Source organism: Polyergus mexicanus, unplaced genomic scaffold (assembly GCF_030449975.1).
Source record: "Polyergus mexicanus isolate NDT 795.1 unplaced genomic scaffold, iyPolMexi1.0 SCAF_5, whole genome shotgun sequence".
In the NCBI taxonomy this organism is placed as follows: domain Eukaryota; kingdom Metazoa; phylum Arthropoda; class Insecta; order Hymenoptera; family Formicidae; genus Polyergus; species Polyergus mexicanus.
The window spans coordinates 5,695,134-5,717,750 of record NW_027223325.1 but is presented as its reverse complement, the minus strand read 5'-3'; the positions used below and the strand labels follow the sequence as shown (position 1 = coordinate 5,717,750).

Here is a 22,617-nt window from a genome sequence, read left to right as displayed (position 1 = left end):
TTTTTTTTTCAATATCTCTTGTTGAAGCTTGAGAAATATAAATGCGGAAAATTATTCTGTCGCTTTCATATGTGCTTATTTACGGCGCGAAGAGAATATAAAAAGTAAAAAAATATTTCGATCACATTAATAAGTTTACAATAAATCTCGAAAATTTTGATGTTATTACATCAATCGCATAATTTCTGAAAACGTTGCTTAAAATCTTTTTGAAAAATCAACTGTATTGCGATGGAATATATCTCAAATATGATAATGAAATTTTTAATCTATTCTTCCAGAAAATTTGTCGATTAGGATCGCGTTATTAGAGTATCTACTCCCTGGAAAAACATGAAAAACCTGGAATTCTCCGAGATTTCTACTATATTTGAAAAAAATCAGGAAATTCTTATGGAATTTTATTTCAATTCAGGGAATTTAAAAAAGATTATCTCTCTGATAATTTTCCTCTTATAAGCAATTATCAATCCATCGATAAGCCAAATTATGAATTATGTGATTAAAATATATTATAAATATACATATATCTATCTCTTTGTTTATATATTCAATGTCTTAACAAAATATTGGATATGCAGTACATATTCTTTGTTGTAATTTTTAATGATAAAAATATGAAAATATTATATAAGTAAAAAATGTTTATCTTACAACTATCAGTTTTTTTTTCAATATATTTATAAATCTGGCACTTGTGTGTGAATCTAAGTGATTGTGTTTTCCTTCGTATGAGTAAAGAGCATTAGAAAACGTATACAATAAAAAAATTTATTTTAGATTGATTTATTTTCGTTAATTGGAATTTTATATAAAAATACCCCAGAAGATCAATGTTTTTACAAAATTTGAGTAAATACCTGATTTATATTTTTTTCGTCATGCGGAAAAAGATCTAACTCCGAATTCCGTTTTTTCTCAGAACCTCGCATCATGATAGCCGACAGTTCCAGCAGGTTGCAACGCGGCTGCACGAGTAGCAGCCTGGCAACCGCCTTGAGGGATCGCGGGCCTTGCGTAATCCCCATACAGCCTAATCGCTCCCTGCCGATCCGACCGGCACCGCCGACGCCGACGAGATCGGCGGCGTCACTCGTGACGTCGCGTAAGACGTCGCGCTCACCAATACTCAAATTGTCGAACTCGCAAGCGTCGAATCTCGTCGACGTGGTCGAGGTGCAATCGGACATATCGTCCTCGATGTTGACAGACGATCTGAACCAATTCCCTCCTTTTGAACAGCAGGATGGAAGCGGAATGATGCTCATGCTTGATCGCTCGGATTACATTCTACCACATATTCCGACTAATGCCATACAGGTAGTAAATCAAATTTGGAGATCGAGCTGGTTTTTAGTTTTTTTTTACCGGAGGCGAATTAGATAAGGAACTGTATTGTTTTCGAATTGTGCTATTATTTATATTAATTGTATATTATTTTTAATATACATATAAAGAGACTTCTCTATCATTACATTAAAGTAATTTGAGATTGCAATGCGAATTGCATGGATTTGTATAAAGTACTGTCTCTCTTCTCTCTGTTTGTGAATTTAAAATTGATAAATATGCATATTAGGGGAGCATTTTCCGATGATCGTAACCTTGATTCATATTGTCAAAGTCATGACTTTTTGACTCTGACAATGAATAATCCAAGAGGTTTTAACTGTCGCTCGTTGTTTAATAAAAAGTTATTAACAATTAAATTGTACGATAAGAACAAGTATTAAATGCGATATAATCTGAATTTCTCTGAACATGAATTTTATATTAATTGTAAATTTAAGTATTTAAGTAAATGCGTGGGCGGGGAAGGGTCTCTGCCCCCCCCCCCTCTCCTGCACCTTCATCCCAAAAAAAAAAACTTATCTAACTCAAACCTAATTTTTATTCAAAAAATAGAAATTGGTTTGAATTAAATTAGTTTTTTCCCAAGTAGCAAACTGACGTCACAATGACGGTAAATTTTGGTCACAAAATTACCAATTAGACGTCCTAAGTTATGTCTCATGTGACCCGAAAATGATGTCGATATGTCACATCCACGTGACGTCATTTTCTGACGTTTGTTTGACGACAAAACTAAGACCAATTACAGTAATAATAATAAAATATAATAATATATTATATATATTATAGGTAAATTTAAATAATTTAACGTATAAAATTAGAGATTTTATTTATATGGAAGTTAATTTCTGTTTTATATTTTAAGCAGATAATAATGAATGATTTTCATTTATTCGAACAGAAATTGTCCGAATAAATTGAGATCGGACATTATCTATCCGATTTTTCAAAAATCAGTTCAATATCTGAATTTCCCGGTACGGGAATTGTATCAGAAATTAAACTGATAAAAATAATTATAATATTGTTAGCCGTGTTTTGAAAGCTTTATATACGCTCATGACAAAAATTTGAATACGGGTATAGATAGTGAATATCGCCGCATAGCGGTGAAATATAAGCGAATGAACTATAATCCCAATACTAATTATAAAAGGACTTTATTAGGATGTCTTTAAAATAACGTCTTTACCTAGTCTAAGAAATGACGTCTTTTAAAAATCAATTATTAGTTACCGACGTTATAGACCAAAAATAGACGTCATTATGTCGTTTTTTAACGTCACTCTGCTACTTGGGTTAGGTGGGGTGAAGGAGGAGAGGCTCTGCCCCTCCCCCGCCCGCGTATTTACGTAAATACTTAAAGGGTATGCTTACTTAAAAATTTTTTACAAATCGGTTTTTGAATTTTGACATTATCTTATAGTGCAATATCTTGAAAGTATTCTCAGAAAATTTCAAGTTAGTTCGAGCAAAATTGTCAAAGTTATAGAGGTATAAAGTATATTTCTCGAAGTAGCGCTCGGAATACGTATAAGACTTATCGCGCGGCAGCCATCGCAAGGATCTATAATATCTTCTGAGAGATTTTTAAAGAGATAGATTAGCAATAATAGGTTAGATAAAAACAGTAAGCTTAAAGATAGGTTAGATAGGCTGCGATCCGAAATACACTCACAGTACTGAAAATCTATAGTTTATGTCACGTGCACTATAGCTGGCAGCGAGCTTATAGCGCTGCCAGCTATGAGTATATTTGGGACTGCAGCCATAGAGTAGCAGTTAGCTTTGAGCTGTGAAGTAGAACGGTCATTTTCAGCCTAAAACTTTAAACGCATTTTTTTCAAAGCCGATGACCAACATAACTCAAAAAATAATGAATCGATTTACTTGAAAATTTTCAGGTTTATTTTAGAATTAAAAATCTAGGCGCTGTCGGAGGCTTTTCTTTTTTTTTTGCCTAGATTTTTTTTACTGGTCTGATTTATTGGTCTTTTTTAATTCTTCAAAAAGCATGTTTTGTTAACTGTCCTAGATAGACATGCTCCCTTAAATATATAACTAATATAAAATTCATTTTTTTTTTATTGGAGAAGTTTAGACTAGCGCTTTTAATATTTGTTCTTATCATACAATTTAATTAGTTTTAATTACTTTAACAACTTTTTAATAAACAATGAGCAATAGTTAAAATCTCTTGGATGTTACTCAGAGTTATGACCTTGATATCATATATGTCAAGATCAAGATCATCGAAAGATAATCTCCTAATATGCATATTTACCTTAAAATTATTTATTAGAATAATCTCGTATAATGATATTAATTCGTCAATATTTCCTCTTTTATATTTGTTTTATGTACGTATAATTCTTGTAGTTCACAGTTAAATTGGAACTACTCTAAAACAAGCAATATAATCACAGATCAAAATTGAAGATTAGAGTCAATCAATAATCGTCTATTTTAATTATACGATATAATTAAACGATGTAAATATCATTTAATGACGATTGTCACATTACAGACTACGAAAGAGATCAACAATATTAAGAAAAAAAACAGTGAAGATAGAGACAGAGAATATGAGAAAGAACTCACCAAAGACATGAAAAAACGGAGGAAATCCCACGAAATGGACGCCAACTATGTACGCGACGAACGCGTCAAGAATATTTTGAAAGAATATTCCAAAAGCTGTTCGAATAATTTGATCGACAAAGGAGAAAGAAGATCACAACAGCACGTGGTGATAAGACTGTGGGATGATAGAAGATATTCGTCATCCGTCATGGTATCAACGACGGAGCCAGAGGGGGAAAAAACGAAGGAAATTTGCAACAAAGTTGTGCCGCCCTTAAGACTGAAGAAAATCGTGCGCGAAGGTACGTCATTCTTTGGTATTCAATACTTCTGATTAGCTATACTAAGGGAATTATTTATCTTGGTATTCATAAATTCTTTGTAACCAGGAGATAATTGGTAAATTTTTCGTAGAATTAAACATTAAAAAAAAACTTTATGTTCATGTACGCGCGCGTATATATTAAAATATTAAAAATGGCTTTCTTCACATGATTTACTTGTTAGTTGTTTGATTTTATTTTCAGCGAACACTACCAACGAATATCGCAATATTGAGATGAACGCCGGGAAGTCGAGGAACGAGCCCAATTATCGCATCGTCACTGGTGCCACGCCACGTCCGGAATCGCCGTCCGGGTATTCCGCCACTTCCTGTTGGAGTAGCATAATCTCGGAGAAAGAGCTTGGCGAATCGTCGACGCGGGATAAGAGTCGGCGATCCTCGCCGAAGAGTGACGGTTACAAGATCAAGTATCGTCGCAATCGTTTGCGTCAAAAGTTACAGGAATTACGCGGCAAGGCATTGGAGCTTTCACGGGAGATGGCCGAGTGCGACAACGCCGACGATACAAGCCCGCAGCATAGTACTCGGCTGCGTCAGATGATGAATTGCTACGAGAAGCAGATCGAGAATATCTCGAAGTTGTTGTGTAAACTGTCCGCTTCTATACCATCGACGACTGATGACGACGTCGTTGTCGATCTCGACTATGAGTTGGACGAGCGCTCGATTTCAGTCGAGACAACCATCGACAGTGACATCGCGCAGGTAAACGGGATAGTTGAAACTGGATGAAATAGTTGTTGCAAAATCTTTCTGTTTTTTTAGAACAAAAAATTTTTTTTCTTTGAGAAGAGGACCGTCGTATCGGAATCCATTCTCGATGAATAAAACTTCACCTTGTTTGTACTGAATAGACCAATCGTCGATTATTTCATACAATGCCATTTCCACTAACCGCTAATACCTATGTTTGGAAAGGTAAACGGAGTATCCAGAAGCAGTGTTTCCCCGTCTCCTTCCCCGGAACCACCAAAGCTGTCACCTCGTTCCCCTATCGACTACAAGAGAGGTAAATCGCCCGATGCAATGAGAGATAGTCCACCAGTGCTACCCAGAGTTTACATCGCGATCCAGCCAACTGCTCTGGAGTGTCCGAAACAAAATTTTAAATTTACCTCCAAGAGCTGGCACGCAGGCGACAGCTCGTCGAGCTTGACGATCGAAAAGGATGTGAAGATGAATGATACAAATAGAACGATAATTCGCGATAGTGTAACAAGAGCACCTGCAATTGTATCTTCGGTTTCATCGTCGGAGTTCGAAGGTGCGGGAAGCAATACGGCAAAGTGGGACAGAGAAGAGGCTTCGCCAAAACTGAAGAATTCGGAAATCAAGGAGAAAATAGCAGAGGATACCAAAACGTTCGATAACATTCATCGACAAGCAATATCGCCAATATCTTCGGATAACTTTTTGATAGGTACAACAATGGATCTCGAGATAGATGGAAGCGACATGAGAGACATAAAGAAAGGACCGGCTACTCAAATTGGTCATCACGACGAAGTATCTCATATCTTGAAAACCGTCGCGAACAAACAGACTGCTTGCGAAAAACAGGAACCAGATCAAAGATCGAACGAGGCTTTATCGTCATCGAGTTCGCCGATTGTCGAAGAAACTAGAAAAATCACGGAACATGGAAGCTACAATTCGGAGGAAAGTATTAACAGCGAGGGTAAAGTGGTCATGAACGCGGTCACTGCTGCACAGGATGCTGCGTCAACGATAGCAACTGGACGACCGCAAATACCGACCGCTAATGTGACTAACATCTTACAACTGCAGTCAAATTATTATGGCCCGTCCGTCGCGCGAGACAACGTAGTTTTTACGGGCGTCATACAGAATTCAAGGGATGCGCAGAAGGTAAACGATATATGAAACATATTAAATGGGAATACTGGCAAATAAGTGCTAAGGCGCGAATATTGGTGCGCGAACTTATTATTGTTAAATTTTATTAACAAATGTGCATAACCCTAACAGCACATGAAGATTCTGAGAATGTTCGAAGGATATCCCAAAAGTATATTGCGTACATTCTCAAAATATTCGATATACGTACTACGACATACTGACCCAGTCAGCAAAGTCTGTTCGAATATATTTTACCAAACGTCTGTTGCAAATTTTTATCAGAAAGACTGCAGATTGTATACAAAATCTATTATATCAAATAAGGATAGCAGAATGTCAGCAGAAATATTACAGAACTTGCTGACATAATTTGACAACAGATCAATAGCAGAAATCGAACAGGATTTGCACAGAATTATCATAGCAGATTGGCAGCAGAAATCAAGCAGGATCTGCGCAATCCAGTTTGATGCCAGATTTATGGCAGAAACCGCGCAAGATCTGCGCATGCGCAATCTGACAACAAATTGGCAGAAATTGAGCAGAATATGCAGCTTTTAGCTATTTATTGAAATAGTATATTATATTCGCTTACCGCTATGCGGCGTATTATTCACTTTGTATACTCGTATTTAAGTTCTTGTTATGAGTATGTATAAAGCCTGCAAAATGGGACTAATAATATATGTAATTATTTCCATCAAGGTGTTTAATTTCTGATATGGTTCCCGTACAGGCGAATTCAGATATTGAACTGATTTTTGGGAAATCAGACAAATAAATGTCCGATTTTCACTTATTCGGTCAATTTCTGTCCGAATAAGTAAAAATATTTTGTTATTACCTACTTAAGATATAAAAAATAAAAATTAACCTCTATTGTATATAAATAAAATCTTTAATTTTATAAATTAAATTATTTAAATTTTTCTATATATATTATATTAATATATATTATTAATATTATATATTTATATGTTATTAATATAAACGTTAGAAAATGACGTCCCGTAAATGTGACATATCAATTATTGACGTCATTTTCGAATCTTATGAGACCTAATTTAGGACATCTAATTGGTCATTTGTGACCAAAATTTAACATTTTTTGTCTCAATAAAACAAAGATATATTATATACATTGTATATCTCATTTATTATCTTTTAAGCGAAATGAGCAACATAAATTAATGAAGCATTTAAATGCCCGCTATTCCATTTAAATTATGACGACAGATCCTGCTTGATTTCTGCCACTAATCTGACATCCAACTGCGTTGCGCAGATCCTGCTCGGTTTCTGCCGCAAATCTGTCATTTAATTGCGCAGATTCTGCTTGATTTCTGCCGTCAATTTGCTGTCAGCTTATGTCGACAGGTTCTGCCGGCAAAAGACAAGCTTAATGCGGACGCAGTTGATGCCAATCTGCTGCAATATTCTGCTTGAATCTGCTCGCAAACTGCTGGCAGACTGCTAACATTTTGCTTACTGGGGAGTACATACTGAGAATGTTCCCAGTAAGAGTGCTTACAGAATCTGAGAGCAGATTGGCAGCAGAAACCGAGCAGGATCTGCTAACATGATTTTATGTCAGATTCATGACAGAAATCAAGCAGGATTTGCGCGCGCGCAAACTGATGGCAGATTGGTAGCAGAAACCGAGCAGAATCTGCAGCTTTTGGCCGTTCATATAAAATGGTGCATTTAAATGAATTTAAAGGATCTCAATCCCAAATGGCAAAATGACGGTGAATTTTGGTCACAAAATAATCAATTAAATGTCCTAAGCTAGGTCTCATGAAACTCGAAAATGACGTCAATAGTTGATATGTCACATTCACGAAATGTCATTTTCTGACATTTGTATTAATAACTTATAAATATATAATATTAATAACATATATTAATGTAATATATATATAGAAAAATTTAAATAATTTATAAAATTAAAGATTTATATATGGAATTTAATTTCTATTTTATATCTAAGTAGAAAATAACGATTTTTATTTATTCGGGCAATTTCTGTCCGAAAAGGTGAAAATCGGACATTTATCTATCCGATTTTCCAAAAATCAGTTTAATATCTGAATTCCTGTGTATGGGAATTGTATCAGAAATTAAACTGATAGAAATAATTACAATGTCATTAATCGCATTGTACAAGCTTTATATACGTTTATGACAAGAACTTGAATACAGGTATAGAAAGTGAATAGTGCGCCGCATAGCGATAAGTAGATGAATACGTAAATCTCTAATAAATATATTTGGTAGCTTCTTGGTAGACATGGATATGTGCATAACATGTGAATATGAAGAGACACGGTAGTGTCTCGCGCCAAATTACGCGCAGCAACAGAGAGGCACCCCGGGTATCTATATCTAATGAATATCCCCAGCAAGCAAAATGATGCAAACTTTGCGCAAAGTTTGCAGCAAACTCGAGCATGCCTTTACAGCAAAATTGTGACAAGATGTGTCTGCAAAAAGCTTAGCTTTTGCTGGCAAGGCTTGTCGCAAGAGTGTGACGCACATTTTACGCAAATAATAGAGCAAACCTTGTTGTGCACGGCATGACAGCAAATTTTTGGCAAGAACAGGACAAACCTTGTTGTGCACGGGATGATAGCAAGTTTGTGGCAAGAATAGGGCAAACCTTGCCATGCACGGGATGATAGCAAATTTGTAGTAATTTTCTGTATAGGGTGATTCAGAAACTTTGTGACAAACTCTAAGGAATAAATCTCGCAGAGACGAATATTTTTTGTGAAGCAATCCATCATGTTTTCTAACGCGTCGTTTAAGAATGTGCGACTGCGCAGACAAGAGTCTTAGGTGACATTTATTATAATTATGAAATAATGATAATATATGAATAATTGAAAATGAATTCATAATATGATGAGTATATGAATTATATATAAGGTTAGGAACGTTACTCTAAAAAAGTAACGCGTTACCGTTATCGTTATTTTTTGTAAAAAGTAACGCGTTACCGTTACCGTTACTTAGAAACGATTCGTTACTTTTTTGTTATGTTTTTCTTATTTTGTAATGCTAAAATAAGCTATTAGATTATAAAATTATTTAATAATCAATATTAAATGTAATAATCTAAGTTACAATTATAAACTCTAAATTAGTCTTTATATAACAAGCGTTTTTTATATTAAACTTATTTAATGATTCTAATTTTTTTATGTTAATATCTTTACTTTTTAATACATTTATCTTTATAGGAATTTAAATTGCAATTTACAAATTTTAATTTCGTCGAAAATTTTTATCAAACATTGTTTTTAAATATTGATAATATATTAAGAGTATATTCCAATATTCACTGCCAGTATTGTAAAATCTATAATTTATACATTATTGTAAATTTTCAGTATTGGCAGTGACTATCAGAATGCAGTCTATGATAGAAGACTATAAAATATTTTTCAAAAAATACATCTATCTATTGAATAGATATAAGATAACAAAAAACTAAAAAGTAACGATAAAAGTAACGGCTAATTCATTACTGTTACTGTAAAAATGTAACGACGTTACCGTTACCGTTACAAACAGAAAAAAGTAACGATCGTATATTTACAATTTAAGTAAACAATAAACGGATGATTTAAACTTTTTCAGACATTTATCTGCCCGATCTAAGAGAAACAATTAGTCCAATATCGGAATTTCCTATGTTTGGGATTGTATCAGTAATTGAATTGATAGAAATAATTATATTTTTAATCTTCTGCTAGTTGCTTTTTGCAAGCTTTATATACTTCTTATGATTAAAAATCAAATATGAGATGGATGCATATAGCGCGTCGCATAGCGATGAACAAACGAACTATCGGCTGAATACTATATTTTTGTAAAATTTGTAATAAAGTAAAGTTGTAAATTTGCTGTCATGCTGTGCATGGCAAGGTTTGCTCTATTATTTGCGTGAATTTTGCATCTTGTTGTGCCAGAGTATACTTTGCTCTGTTCTTTTCGTAAATATGTTATCATATTGTGTACAATAAGGTTTGCTCTGTTCTTGTCGTAAATTTGCTATTATAGCGTGTATAACAAGATTTGCTACTAATTGACGTAAAGTTTGTGTTACATCGTGAATAACATCATACGTCTTCTTCTATGCGTAAAATTTACGAGCAAGTCTTTTTCTATTATTTACAGCATCGTAAGACGAAAAATTTTGCCGTCAATTTGCTTCAAACTTTTTGACAAACCAAAACAAGACAAATGTTTGCTAGACAATTGTTGTTAAAATTAAAGCACACAGTTTAAGCTTTTTCTTGGTTTTATATTTTCTTTTGTTAAATCTCTACCCACTCGGTATGTAATATTTCTGATACATTGCTGCAATATTCCATTTGAAATATTATACCTTTCAACAATATTACAGAAATATTTCACGACCGTTTCTGCAACATTTCTGCAATGTTTCTATTATTTGCAATCATTTCAAATGCAACCTTGCTAAAAAATTTCGGTAATACGGGTGCGGCGCGGGAACTTCCTTATTTTAAAAAATCATAAAACAAAAAGTATTAGAGATATCATTTTAATTCTTTTTTTTTACATAGAGGTACATTTAAAGTTTTTTTAAAATTACTTCTTGAAAATGACATCTTGAAGGTGGCCTCCGTTCTGGTCAATACATTGGGAGAGTCGAAATCGGAAGTTTTGGTCCACTTTGTCCAGCATGTCTGCGTCGATGTTGGCAATAGCAGCACGAATATTGTTCTTCAGCTCATCCAGGGTTTTTGGACGATTGGACTTCCCCGAACGTCTTATCTCTTTGAGGGGTGATCTTGAGTGGCCAGCACGCTCGCCGGATTTAGCACCCTATGATTATTTTTTATGGGGATATCTTAAATTCTTGGTGTATACCAATCATCCAAAATCCCTGGATGAACTGAAGAACAATATTCGTACTGCTATTGCCAACATCGACGCAGACATGCTGGACAAAGTGGACCAAAACTTCCGATTTCGACTCTCCCAATGTATTGATCAGAACGGAGGCCACCTTCAAGATGTCATTTTCAAGAAGTAATTAAAAAAAAATTTTAAATGTACCTCTATGTAAAAAAAAATAATTAAAATGATATCTCTAATACTTTTTGTTTTGTGATTTTTTAAAATAAGGAAGTTCCCGCGCCGCACCTCGTATTACTAAAATATTTCTGAAATATATATCAAGTAGCAAACTGATGTCATAATGACGATAAATTTTGGTCACAAAATGATCCCCAGAGAGAAACATGAAGTCTAATAGATGTATAGTCGACGTCTATTCGACACGTTTAAGATAGGTCGACTTTCGCATCTAGATAGACGTCATGGTGGCTTCGTTTAGATGTTTAATAAACATTTCATTATGTGACGTTTCTTTGACGTCAAAAATAAGACCAATTACAGTGTTAATATATGATAACATATTAATATGTAATATGCAGGGTGTATCCTAAAAAGTGGGAAGTATTGCAATGAGAGATTCAGGACACAAAAATAAGAGAAAAAATTCATATAAACATATGTCCGATTTGACCGTGTTTTCAAGTTATAGCTTGTTTTATTTTTCAACAGAATTAAGATAATTACTGCTCAAAATGACTACCTCTAACTTGAATACAGGCTTCAACATGTCTCATCATAGATTGTCTGACTTCTTCAAAAATTCCGGGTATTGCTTGAATTTCCCGGCAACCATCTTCAACACGTTAACGAAGTATCTCGACGTTGTCAACGGGTTTTTTGTAAACAATGGATTTTAGATGCCCCCATAAGTAATAATCGAATGGATTCAGGTCTGGAGAACGAGCTGACCAGTCAATAGGACCAGCATGGTCTAGCCATCTACCAGCAAACCGATATCCAAGTATGCTATCTTAACTCTATTGGAAAATAAAACAAGCTATAATTTGAAAACAAGGTCATATTGGACATATGTTTATATGAACTTTTTCTTTTATTTTTGTGTCCTGAATCCCCCATTGCAATACTTCCCACTTTTTAGGATACATCTTGTATATAGATAAATCTAAATAATTTAATGCATGAAATTAAAGATTTTATTTATACGGAAGTTAACTTCTAATTTTATCTTAACTAAAGACAATAATGAATGACTTTTATTTATTCGACACCTTATGTCCGATCGGGCATTATCTCTGTCGGATTTTATAAAAATCAGTTCAATATCTAAATTTTCCTGTATCGTATCAGGAATTAAACTGATGTAAATAGTTGTTATTAGTCGCGTTTTGCAGACTTTATGTACGCTTCTTGACAGAAACGAGTATATAGAATAAATAGTGCGCCGCATACCGATAAGCGAATAAACTATAAATCCGCGGCAGTCAATCACTAGCGGTTTTTCCGTAAAAGTATATTGTTTATTAAGGACTAATTAATACCGGTTATTATACATAATTATACGCTCAGCAGATGGCAAAACAGAATGGACATACAATATGCTATCTCTTTCTCTCATCAGATATAGCCATAAACATCGTCAATCACAAAAGACTCATATGATATATTAGCAAAAGATTGACCTTGACGTTATAAAATTATTAGTGTATGAACAATACATTTTATGAGATTATTTTTCCAAAAGAATTTTTTTTCTGTTTTTATTATGATATTACACACATATATATTTTGTTAACATATACTTAAAGGTTTATTAGATGTCGAGAAGTGATTTGCAGCCCAAAGAGTGTTTCATAAACAATGTACTGCTATTGTGTGAATATTAAGTTTTAATAGTATCTAAAAAATTCAATGACACAAAATTACATAGCATTTAATTCATATGTTTCTAGATGTTGTTTTAGATTAGATGGTTCCGACATCTAATAGACGTATATCCGATCTCACGTTTCTCTCTAGGGACTACTTAGATATCCTAAGTTAGGTCTTATAAGATTCGAAAATAATGTCGATATGTCTCATCTACGAGACGTCATTTTCTGATGTTTGTTTTACGGCAAAATTAAAATCAATTACAGTAATAATATACAGGGTGTCCCTAATTTAAATGGCAAAACTTCAGGAGCGTGTAGGGGACCGAAAAGTTAAGACAGGAAGTTCTTTTGAGTTTTGCTCGTTTTTCCTCCATTTTGGAGAAAATCACAAAAAAAAGAAACAAAACAAGTTTTCGTTTTTTTACTTATTTATTTACATTTTATTTATATTATCATCCATTTAATGCAGATATTGTTTGCAGCAATGTAAGCATTACATTTAGCACTGACCTCCTTAATTGTAGCTGTAAATGAGAGATTAAATTTTTGCGATTTTTTTTTAAATGGCGCAAAAACGTCCAAAATTGCAAACCTCTAAAGGAATTCTTGTCTTAGTTTTTCGATCCCTTACACGCTCTTGAAGTTTTGCCATTTAAATTAGGGACACCCTGTATAATATCACACATTAATGTGATATATATTATAGATAAATTTAAATAATCTAATTTATAAAATTAAAGATTTTATTTATATGAAAGTTAATTTCTGTTTTATATTTTAAGCAGATAATAACGAACGATTTTCACCGATTCGGACAGAAATTGTCCGAATAAGTGAAAATTGGACGTTTATCTGTCCGATTTTCTAAAAATCAATTCAATATCTGAATTTCCCGGTACGGAAGTCGCATCAGAAATTAAACTGATAAAAATAATGACATTTTATTATTACCGAATTTTGCATGCTGTATATATGCTCATGACAAAAATGTGAATACGGGGATAGATAGTGAATAGCGCGCCGCATAGCGACAAGCAAATAAACTATAACCTTAATACTAGTTACAAAAGGACTTTTTGAGAGATTTCAGAAATATCGCAAATGCAATATTTTAAAAAACATGATGTGGATACATTTCTGAAATATTTTGGATGCAAAGTTACAATTGAAATATTAATGAAATATTTCTGTATAATTTCCGAACATTACAGAATTTCAGCAATATTACATGCCGAGTGGGTATTTGTGTGAATTAATGCATATAATAATTTAACTATACCAATTAATAAATAATTAGTTGCTCAATACATGTAATATTACTATCACTCATCTATTTATTTTTTATTTCCTTTTATTGTAAAAAAGTTTGAGTTATTTTAGAAAAATAATTTGAACATGCTGCGTTTAATGTGCTTCTAGATGATGGCATCAAGTATGGATCAATCTGTGGCATTAGATCCAACAATGTCCTTGGGATTCACTCAATCTGGATCTACCGTTAGTAGTTCAAATCAACAATGTGTCGTGTAAGTATGATTTTATATGTTATAAAATGTAATACGCAATAAAAAATTTAATTTATATTAATATACAATACAAAATTTTTTTAAATGTAATATTAATGTGTAATAATATAATCTTATATATAATATAATCTTATATATAATATAATCTTATATATAATATAATCTTATATATAATATAATCTTATATATAATAGATGATATAAACTTTTTTAATATGCCTTTCTTCACGTGTATCAGCTTGCCTAACAGCTGCACCAGCAAAGTCATTCAGGAGCCTACTAGTCAACGAAACAACGAAAACCGCATTATAACAGAACAATTTCCTACATTGGGCAATTGGGTAGCACGTATGTCAAAAAAGCAGGCTGCCAAATCAAAGTCTAAATTACAATCTGGAATTACTTTACCAACCGCGTCGACAGGGGAAGCTGTTCGTGTGAGTATATCTATTTTTAAAAACGTGACTACTTTTCTTCGATAATGAAATCGATTATTGAAAAATTCTATTTTTGCGTATGCAGGTTCCCGGACTAGAGACGCAAAAGACCCGTGCAAGTGCATCGAGTAACGCGACACGAAACAATATAGTCAATGTAGCACCGCAATGGAATACGGAAAGATGGCAGCGTCAACAGCATCAGCAACGTCAGCAACAATTGTACGCGGCAGCATCGTCGGCTGCGCCTGTGAGGCCGGGTATCTGTCCCCCTATCTCGGTTACCCAGTTCTATCCATCTAATTATGCGGTAAGAAATAATAGTTTTTCAATAAGACATAACAAATCAATTAAACAGTGATATATCTACTATCGATTTTTGGATGATCTATAAATACTCATTCTCCCTTTAAAGACCTAACTTTAAGATACATTTGAAATACACTATATTTCCAGTAAACACTTATATTTATGTTATATAGGAGCAATAAAACGGAATATTACAAGTAATATACATAAGTATTACCGATAAGTTACTGGTTAATTGTAATTTCCCACTCAAATATAACATGTAATATAACAATCCTATCGAAAATGTTCGAAACATCCGTTTTAATCGGTTTTAATCGGTTCAATACGTGCCCGGATTAAAAATTAATCGATTTAATTCCGAACGAATTATAATCGGTTTTAATATCGCTTTCGCGGATTATTTCCAATCCGAAATCATTACATTCTAATCCATATTGTTGTCAATCCAAATAAACACGAATAATTGGATGGATATATAATCCAAAATAATCCGTTTAAATTGTATATTTGTTTTTAACAGCTGAGTCTGTTTCAATTGCAAAAATACCGATTCGATAAAATCGGTTGTAATCCGTTTGAAGCGTAGTAAATTTGATTTGACTATTTTCAATCGGTTTTAATATCGTATTTTCGGTGCAGAAATCCCGATCGATTCGGATTACTTTTTTTTAAATCAGTTTTAATCGAACATTTTTGGTAGAGATATTGTTACGTCCAGACTCGGGGAAGGATGAGTCGACGGAAGGGCATAACAACTATCTTTTATTATCCCGAAGTTTAAACATCTCGTGGCGTTTGGAATCGGGTCGAACGAATTGACAGGTCCGCAAAGCAAATAAACGACTGAATCGCTATTACATTGTTTTCGGAAGTTCGCTCGGCGGTCCCTTTTTAGTAAGAGAATTTGATCTCTTTTACGCGGGATGGGACCAAGTGCGATCTTTACCTAGGAACGAGTGGGGATAAAAAAAGGGTTACTTGATTTTAATTAACAAAGTTTAAACTTATTCATTTTAAAATTAATGATAGGTATACATGATTATAATAAAAAAAATAAAAATATAATACTGGTTGTGTTCTTAGTATGTGAGTGTGTACATGTGTGTGTGTGTGTGTTTAATTCGCAGATGTTACATTAATATGGAGGGCATCAGTTACAGAATGACGAGAGAAGGTTTTATCGTTAACATTTAAGTTCTGACTAGTTAATACAATATAAAAATATATTTGATTTAAAGATAAAAAAAATAAGATCAAAATCAATATGTATAAGTAAATTAGCGTATATGTTAATAACGGTCGAAAGTATAAAATTGGTCGTTCGCATACGTATTAGATTAAGATCAGGAGTTAAAACTTTCTAAGACTTATCGCTGGAAGGGATTGATGATTTAAAAGAATAAGACATTCTTCGGAAAGTTTTGATTTAAATAAGAAATAAGACAAAAATGAGGAAAAGAAATATTATTCAATTAAACTTACTTTTTTAAATAATAATTCAGAGATGGGAGGGTGGTGAATTGATACGGTGTTTCGCTTTGCGTTTCATGTCGACTGCCCGATGTTCGATTTGTGGTCGACCTGGAGATGATCCCAAGTGAAGACAGTGGTGGCACAAGTGCCTAACTCGCGAAGCACAGAGTAACACTGCGTGAAGTTGGAGACCGCAGAAATAATGTGTCAATGTCTCTTCGAATCCCCTTTTTATAATTTTCTTTTCGGGGTGTATTCTAATTTCTAAGAATGGGAATCTTCCAAGACTTCAACGAATTAAAAATTGTGCCAGTGCCCCTATTAGGCAGGGTGTTTCTCCTATTTTTCGAATTTTTACCCGTGGTGATCGTCGATTGGTGATCTGGATATCAGTTCAAGTCTCTTGAGCATTAGATTTCCCTTGCGCACATGATCTGATTAGAAAAAGTCTTACTTCCTTATGATTATTTTTATCAATATTAACACAGCTGTGTTTACTGAATATTTTGTCACAGAAGTTTCGTCATTATTGATTTAGTTATGTTTGTCAGATATTTTCTTAGAAGGAATTTTATTATCTTTTCGATATCAATTTATTCTTCCGCTGGAAAATTCTATTTCGAGGGTATTTACTGATTTTTTATTTACTTTTAGGTGACCGGCGCGGTTTCATCACCGGTCTCTCGCGTCTTTCTCACGGTTGCTCATAGATATTGATATTGACAAGTGACTAAATGTTTAAAGAAATGCGTGGCGCAAGATGCTCTATTTACCGAACGATTCATTTTTATCACCGATCGATTATCGTTGCCGCAATGTTGCGAAAGGAAGGAATCGTGGAGTCGCCAGGACAATATGTTATACCATTGTTATTGTTATATCGTAGTAATATTCCATATAGAATTGATTCATATAGAATCCACCATAGATTTGATAATTAAATAAATAAAAACAATAATTTATATGTATTTAACTTATAAAATTTGCGATTTAATTTTTATCAAAATTAGATTTTTTGCTTCAAATAGGCAGCAAATGGACTATTTCCCATTTACCCCCAATCTCAAATAATCTATTTAATATCCTGGATCTCTTGTTGGGATTGTATCAGAAATTAAACTGTTAAAAAATATATATTTTGTATCTTATATTAGTATCCGTCTTTTGTGGGCTTTATATGCACTTTATGACAAAAACTTAACTACGAGTTAATTAAGTCTGCCGCATAGCGACAAGCGAAGGAATATGTATATAGCAATATTATATTGCAATGATATTCTGTTATATTATAACACTAAGATAACAACGTTAAATTACAGTAATCAGGAGACACGGTAGTGTCTCGCGCCAAGTCATGCGCAGCAATAGCAAGGTGTACTGTGTATTTTCACGCGAGCCGGTCAGTTGAGAATAACTAAAATTATCAGATTTCAATAACGGCTGGACTGATTGAGATTTTACTAGGCTTAATTGATAGTTTGGGTATTAATTATAAAATATCTTTATTTTCACTCTACATGTGTCGTGAACGGCCATATTATGACGCAAAGTCACAATGTGGAAATTTTCACTTAAGAAACGTCGACGTCGATGACGTAGTCGACCACATGAAAATGTACTTTTCTAGCTTTACACGCAAGATGGCGTTCGTTGAAAATAAAGTTATCGATAATGCATAATACTATATTGCGAGAGCAATTACCATTTTTATTACTGTCGGTAATAGTTACTAATAAATGTATCATTTCTTTCTCTTTCGTTACCTCTTCCTCTCATTTCTTAATTCCTGTTTTCTTTCTCTTTCTCTTCGTTTTTTGCGTATTACGCCATTGTGCATGTGCGTGCGTGTGTGCGTGCTTGGAGATGAGTACGAATAATAATGCTGTATATTTTATATATATATATATATATATATATATATATATATATATATATAGGGTGGCCCACGTAAAGTGTTACAAGCTAATAACTCTAAAAATATTTGTCAAATCAAAAAATTGTTCATGAGAAAGTTTCATGTTTTCGAGGGGTCTTTCTAACTGTGTAAACATAAAATTGCCCTCACTCCTCCTCTAAAGGGGGCGGGCGGTAACTTTAAAATTTTTAACGGAACCCCCTATTTTTGATTGCATATTTTTATAGCTTATCTCGAGAGCTTTTCAAAACACTAATATAAAGTATTTTTTCATTAAGTACTTTTTGAGTTATTTTATATCTTAATCTGACATATTTTGAAAAAACAAAACATCTCGTAAAATATTTAGTTTTCGATAATCTTACAAGGCAATTCGAGAATTTATAAAAGAAAAATTATTTGCATTTTTCTTGTAATTGATTGGACGAATTAAAAAATTTTTCTTGCAAAAGTTGTTTCTTTTTAAAGGTTCTATCCAATAACTACCTCTTTGTTGGGAACCCAGTAAACACAAAATAACAGTAATATAACATCAATGTTATAATTTCCCACTCAACAATGTAACTGCAATATAACATGTTTTGTACGTAACAGTTACATTGTTGAGTGAGAAATTATAACATTAATGTTATGTTACTGTTACTTCTCAGTCAGCAAAGTCTGTTCGAACATATTTTACCAAATGTCTGTTGCAAATTTTTATCAGCAGAAAGACTGCAGATTGTATACAAAATCTATTATATCAAATAAGGATAGCAGAATGTCAGCAGAAATATTACAGAACTTGCTGACATAATTTGACAACAGATCAATAGCAGAAACCGAACAGGATTTGCACAGAATTATCATAGCAGATTGGCAGCAGAAATCAAGCAGGATCTGCGCAATCCAGTTTGATGCCAGATTTATGGCAGAAACCGCGCAAGATCTGCGCATGCGCAATCTGACAACAAATTGGCAGAAATTGAGCAGAATATGCAGCTTTTAGCTATTTATTGAAATAGTATATTATATTCGCTTACCGCTATGCGGCGTATTATTCACTTTGTATACTCGTATTTAAGTTCTTGTTATGAGTATGTATAAAGCCTGCAAAATGGGACTAATAATATATGTAATTATTTCCATCAAGGTGTTTAATTTCTGATATGGTTCCCGTACAGGCGAATTCAGATATTGAACTGATTTTTGGGAAATCAGACAAATAAATGTCCGATTTTCACTTATTCGGTCAATTTCTGTCCGAATAAGTAAAAATATTTTGTTATTACCTACTTAAGATATAAAAAATAAAAATTAACCTCTATTGTATATAAATAAAATCTTTAATTTTATAAATTAAATTATTTAAATTTTTCTATATATATTATATTAATATATATTATTAATATTATATATTTATATGTTATTAATATAAACGTTAGAAAATGACGTCCCGTAAATGTGACATATCAATTATTGACGTCATTTTCGAATCTTATGAGACCTAATTTAGGACATCTAATTGGTCATTTGTGACCAAAATTTAACATTTTTTGTCTCAATAAAACAAAGATATATTATATACATTGTATATCTCATTTATTATCTTTTGAGCGAAATGAGCAACATAAATTAATGAAGCATTTAAATGCCCGCTATTCCATTTAAATTATGACGACAGATCCTGCTTGATTTCTGCCACTAATCTGACATCCAACTGCGTTGCGCAGATCCTGCTCGGTTTCTGCCGCAAATCTGTCATTTAATTGCGCAGATTCTGCTTGATTTCTGCCGTCAATTTGCTGTCAGCTTATGTCGACAGGTTCTGCTGGCAAAAGACAAGCTTAATGCGGACGAAGTTGATGCCAATCTGCTGCAATATTCTGTTTAAATCTGCTCGCAAACTGCTGGCAGACTGCTAACATTTTAACAAAAAATATAAATAAATAGGGCCTTTACGAGCAATATATAAATGAACAATTTAGTTTTTTATTTACTTAATTACATAAAAAATGTGGGACGTTTCGACACTCAACTTGTGTCTCCTCAGCCAATCGATAAGTTAACGGATAAGGCGCTCGCGCAAGATCAATCATACCTCTAGGTTTGATTATTACACATATATATGATATCCATTACCCTCCTTAGCGGTCGCAAATGTGCTCCTCATATGGTCCTTTGAGTTTGAAATTTAAGAGATGTCAATATGCTCCTTATTTAATTGTAAAAATTTTTTTGCTAACATTTTGCTTACTGGGTTTGTATTTACTGGGAAATAACTTATATTATTTGTTACTGCCACGTTATATTATTGCAACAAGTAGTGTTTACTACATTACTAGTATATTGTCTATCAACATTTTATTATATTAATCAGTTGTTCAGAAAGGATTTTGTCTGCGATAAATATAGTATAATTTCGTCATTTAGTTATTTATCTTTGCAGATTGATCCTTACGGTGGCGCAGCTTTTGGTTACCACTCAGCAATATGTCCTTATGGCGATTACTCTTATCACTCACGTCTGCATTCCACTACATCATCGATAAGCGGTTATCCGATAAGTCCGTTGCAGGAGTCACATCCCGCTGCGCCGCTTCGCCAAATGCAGCATCTCGATAAGCGTTTCCCCACGCACATACAGGACGCGGCAACTCGCCACTATGCCGCTACGGATCTCCTTAAGTTTCCTGCTTCATTATCCGCGGGTGGCTATCAGCATGCCGCCGCCGCCGCCGCTGGTCTAGACTATGATCGACTGAGAACAGCAACGGCCCCTACGCAGAACGGCGCCTCATCGGCTTGTTTGCCATCGCTCTTACTACCGCCACCATCGTCGTTGGCAGCCACTGCACAACACGGTACCTTGGCGCGTACTGCTCTGACCGGTTATTCTGCCGCGAACAACAGTCAATGTGGCAGAAATAGAATGATTCCGGATGTCGTTGCTGCGGCGGCGGCAGCCGCGGTGGTCGCGGCGGCCTCCTTTGGCCGACAACGCGGCACGGTTCTGCCGTCGTACGGTAGAACCGACGCGGAAATTGTATCTGGCGGTATCGGTGACGTTATGGGTAACGAATCCTCGCAGTTGCTGGCAGCAAATAGGCCGGCGGTCAGTCGCGAGTGTTTACCGCAAGAACCGGTGCAGTCCGTTGCTGGCGCCAACATAGATTCGCGACTGAACAATGGTAGTTACCGTCAACTACAGAATCTCATTTTGGATCGATTACCTTATGTGAAGACGGATGATGTCTCTTATCCTCAGCCGTCTTCGGCCATTTTCGGTGACAATGCGCAGGAATCAACGTCTTCGATGCCCACGTCGACTTCATACAAATCCGCTTCGGTTTTGACATCCAACAGCGTGTTGGCTGTCAAGGAACCTGCAAGGAAAGAAAGCCGTAACTGCGAAACACCACATTTGGGAAAGGTGAACCGCACTCTGGAGACTACGAGCAATTTGGAGTGTTCCAATTGTGGTCTAACCGGTTCCATGTTCAAGTGCTTGGGCTGCGAAGCAGCCTTTTACTGCGATGAGAGATGCCAAACTCGTCATTGGAATATTCATGTGGAGAAGTGCCCCAAGAGAATGCCTAAGCTGAAAAAACTTGTTTAGGAATATTATAGAAGAAATCGATAATTTGTAAATAAATTAATATCTATATATAAGATATCAAATGAAAAATATTTAGAATCAAAACAATTAACTAAGAAATGTGTGAATGAATGTATTATTGTTTCGATACCTGCATTTTCACTGATAACTTATATATTTCTCTAGTCAGAATATTATAATAAATGCAAGAGTATTCTATCTTGTAAACGCATCAGAATTTACACCACAAATGTGATAAAGTGTGCCTAGTTGTAATACAAACACTTATTGTAACTTTATGGTGCATCATGCACAATTTATATAATGTTTTGTTTTGTAAAGTATGGACATACAAAGAGAGTTCAGCATATTATATCTTACTATTATATATGTAAACGACATATATATTGTGCGATAATTATATAATACGAAAATGTTATATGCGCGTCAATATATAAATATTATGTGTTGTAAT

General features: G+C 34.1%; 1 protein-coding gene and 1 pseudogene across 6 annotated transcripts in view; both read left to right on the top strand.

Moving 5' to 3' along the window:
* LOC138933409 (uncharacterized) overlaps nucleotides 1-22,503 on the top strand; it is a 30,167-nt gene extending 7,664 nt beyond the window's left edge. For 5 of the 6 annotated variants that reach the window (XM_070296086.1, XM_070296088.1, XM_070296089.1 and 2 more), the window contains 8 exons: nucleotides 923-1,320; nucleotides 3,881-4,238; nucleotides 4,464-4,987; nucleotides 5,201-6,151; nucleotides 14,323-14,429; nucleotides 14,667-14,865; nucleotides 14,951-15,175; nucleotides 20,994-22,503. In XM_070296086.1, coding sequence (XP_070152187.1) covers nucleotides 934-1,320; nucleotides 3,881-4,238; nucleotides 4,464-4,987; nucleotides 5,201-6,151; nucleotides 14,323-14,429; nucleotides 14,667-14,865; nucleotides 14,951-15,175; nucleotides 20,994-22,163 — 3,921 coding nt within the window. In that variant the 5' untranslated portion in view covers nucleotides 923-933 and the 3' untranslated portion in view covers nucleotides 22,164-22,503. The remainder of the gene's footprint in view (nucleotides 1-922; nucleotides 1,321-3,880; nucleotides 4,239-4,463; nucleotides 4,988-5,200; nucleotides 6,152-14,322; nucleotides 14,430-14,666; nucleotides 14,866-14,950; nucleotides 15,176-20,993) is intronic. The other variant, XM_070296085.1, reaches the window with a different exon arrangement.
* The window catches only part of LOC138933333 (uncharacterized), a 125,516-nt pseudogene that overhangs the window by 92,770 nt on the left and 10,129 nt on the right, over nucleotides 1-22,617 (top strand).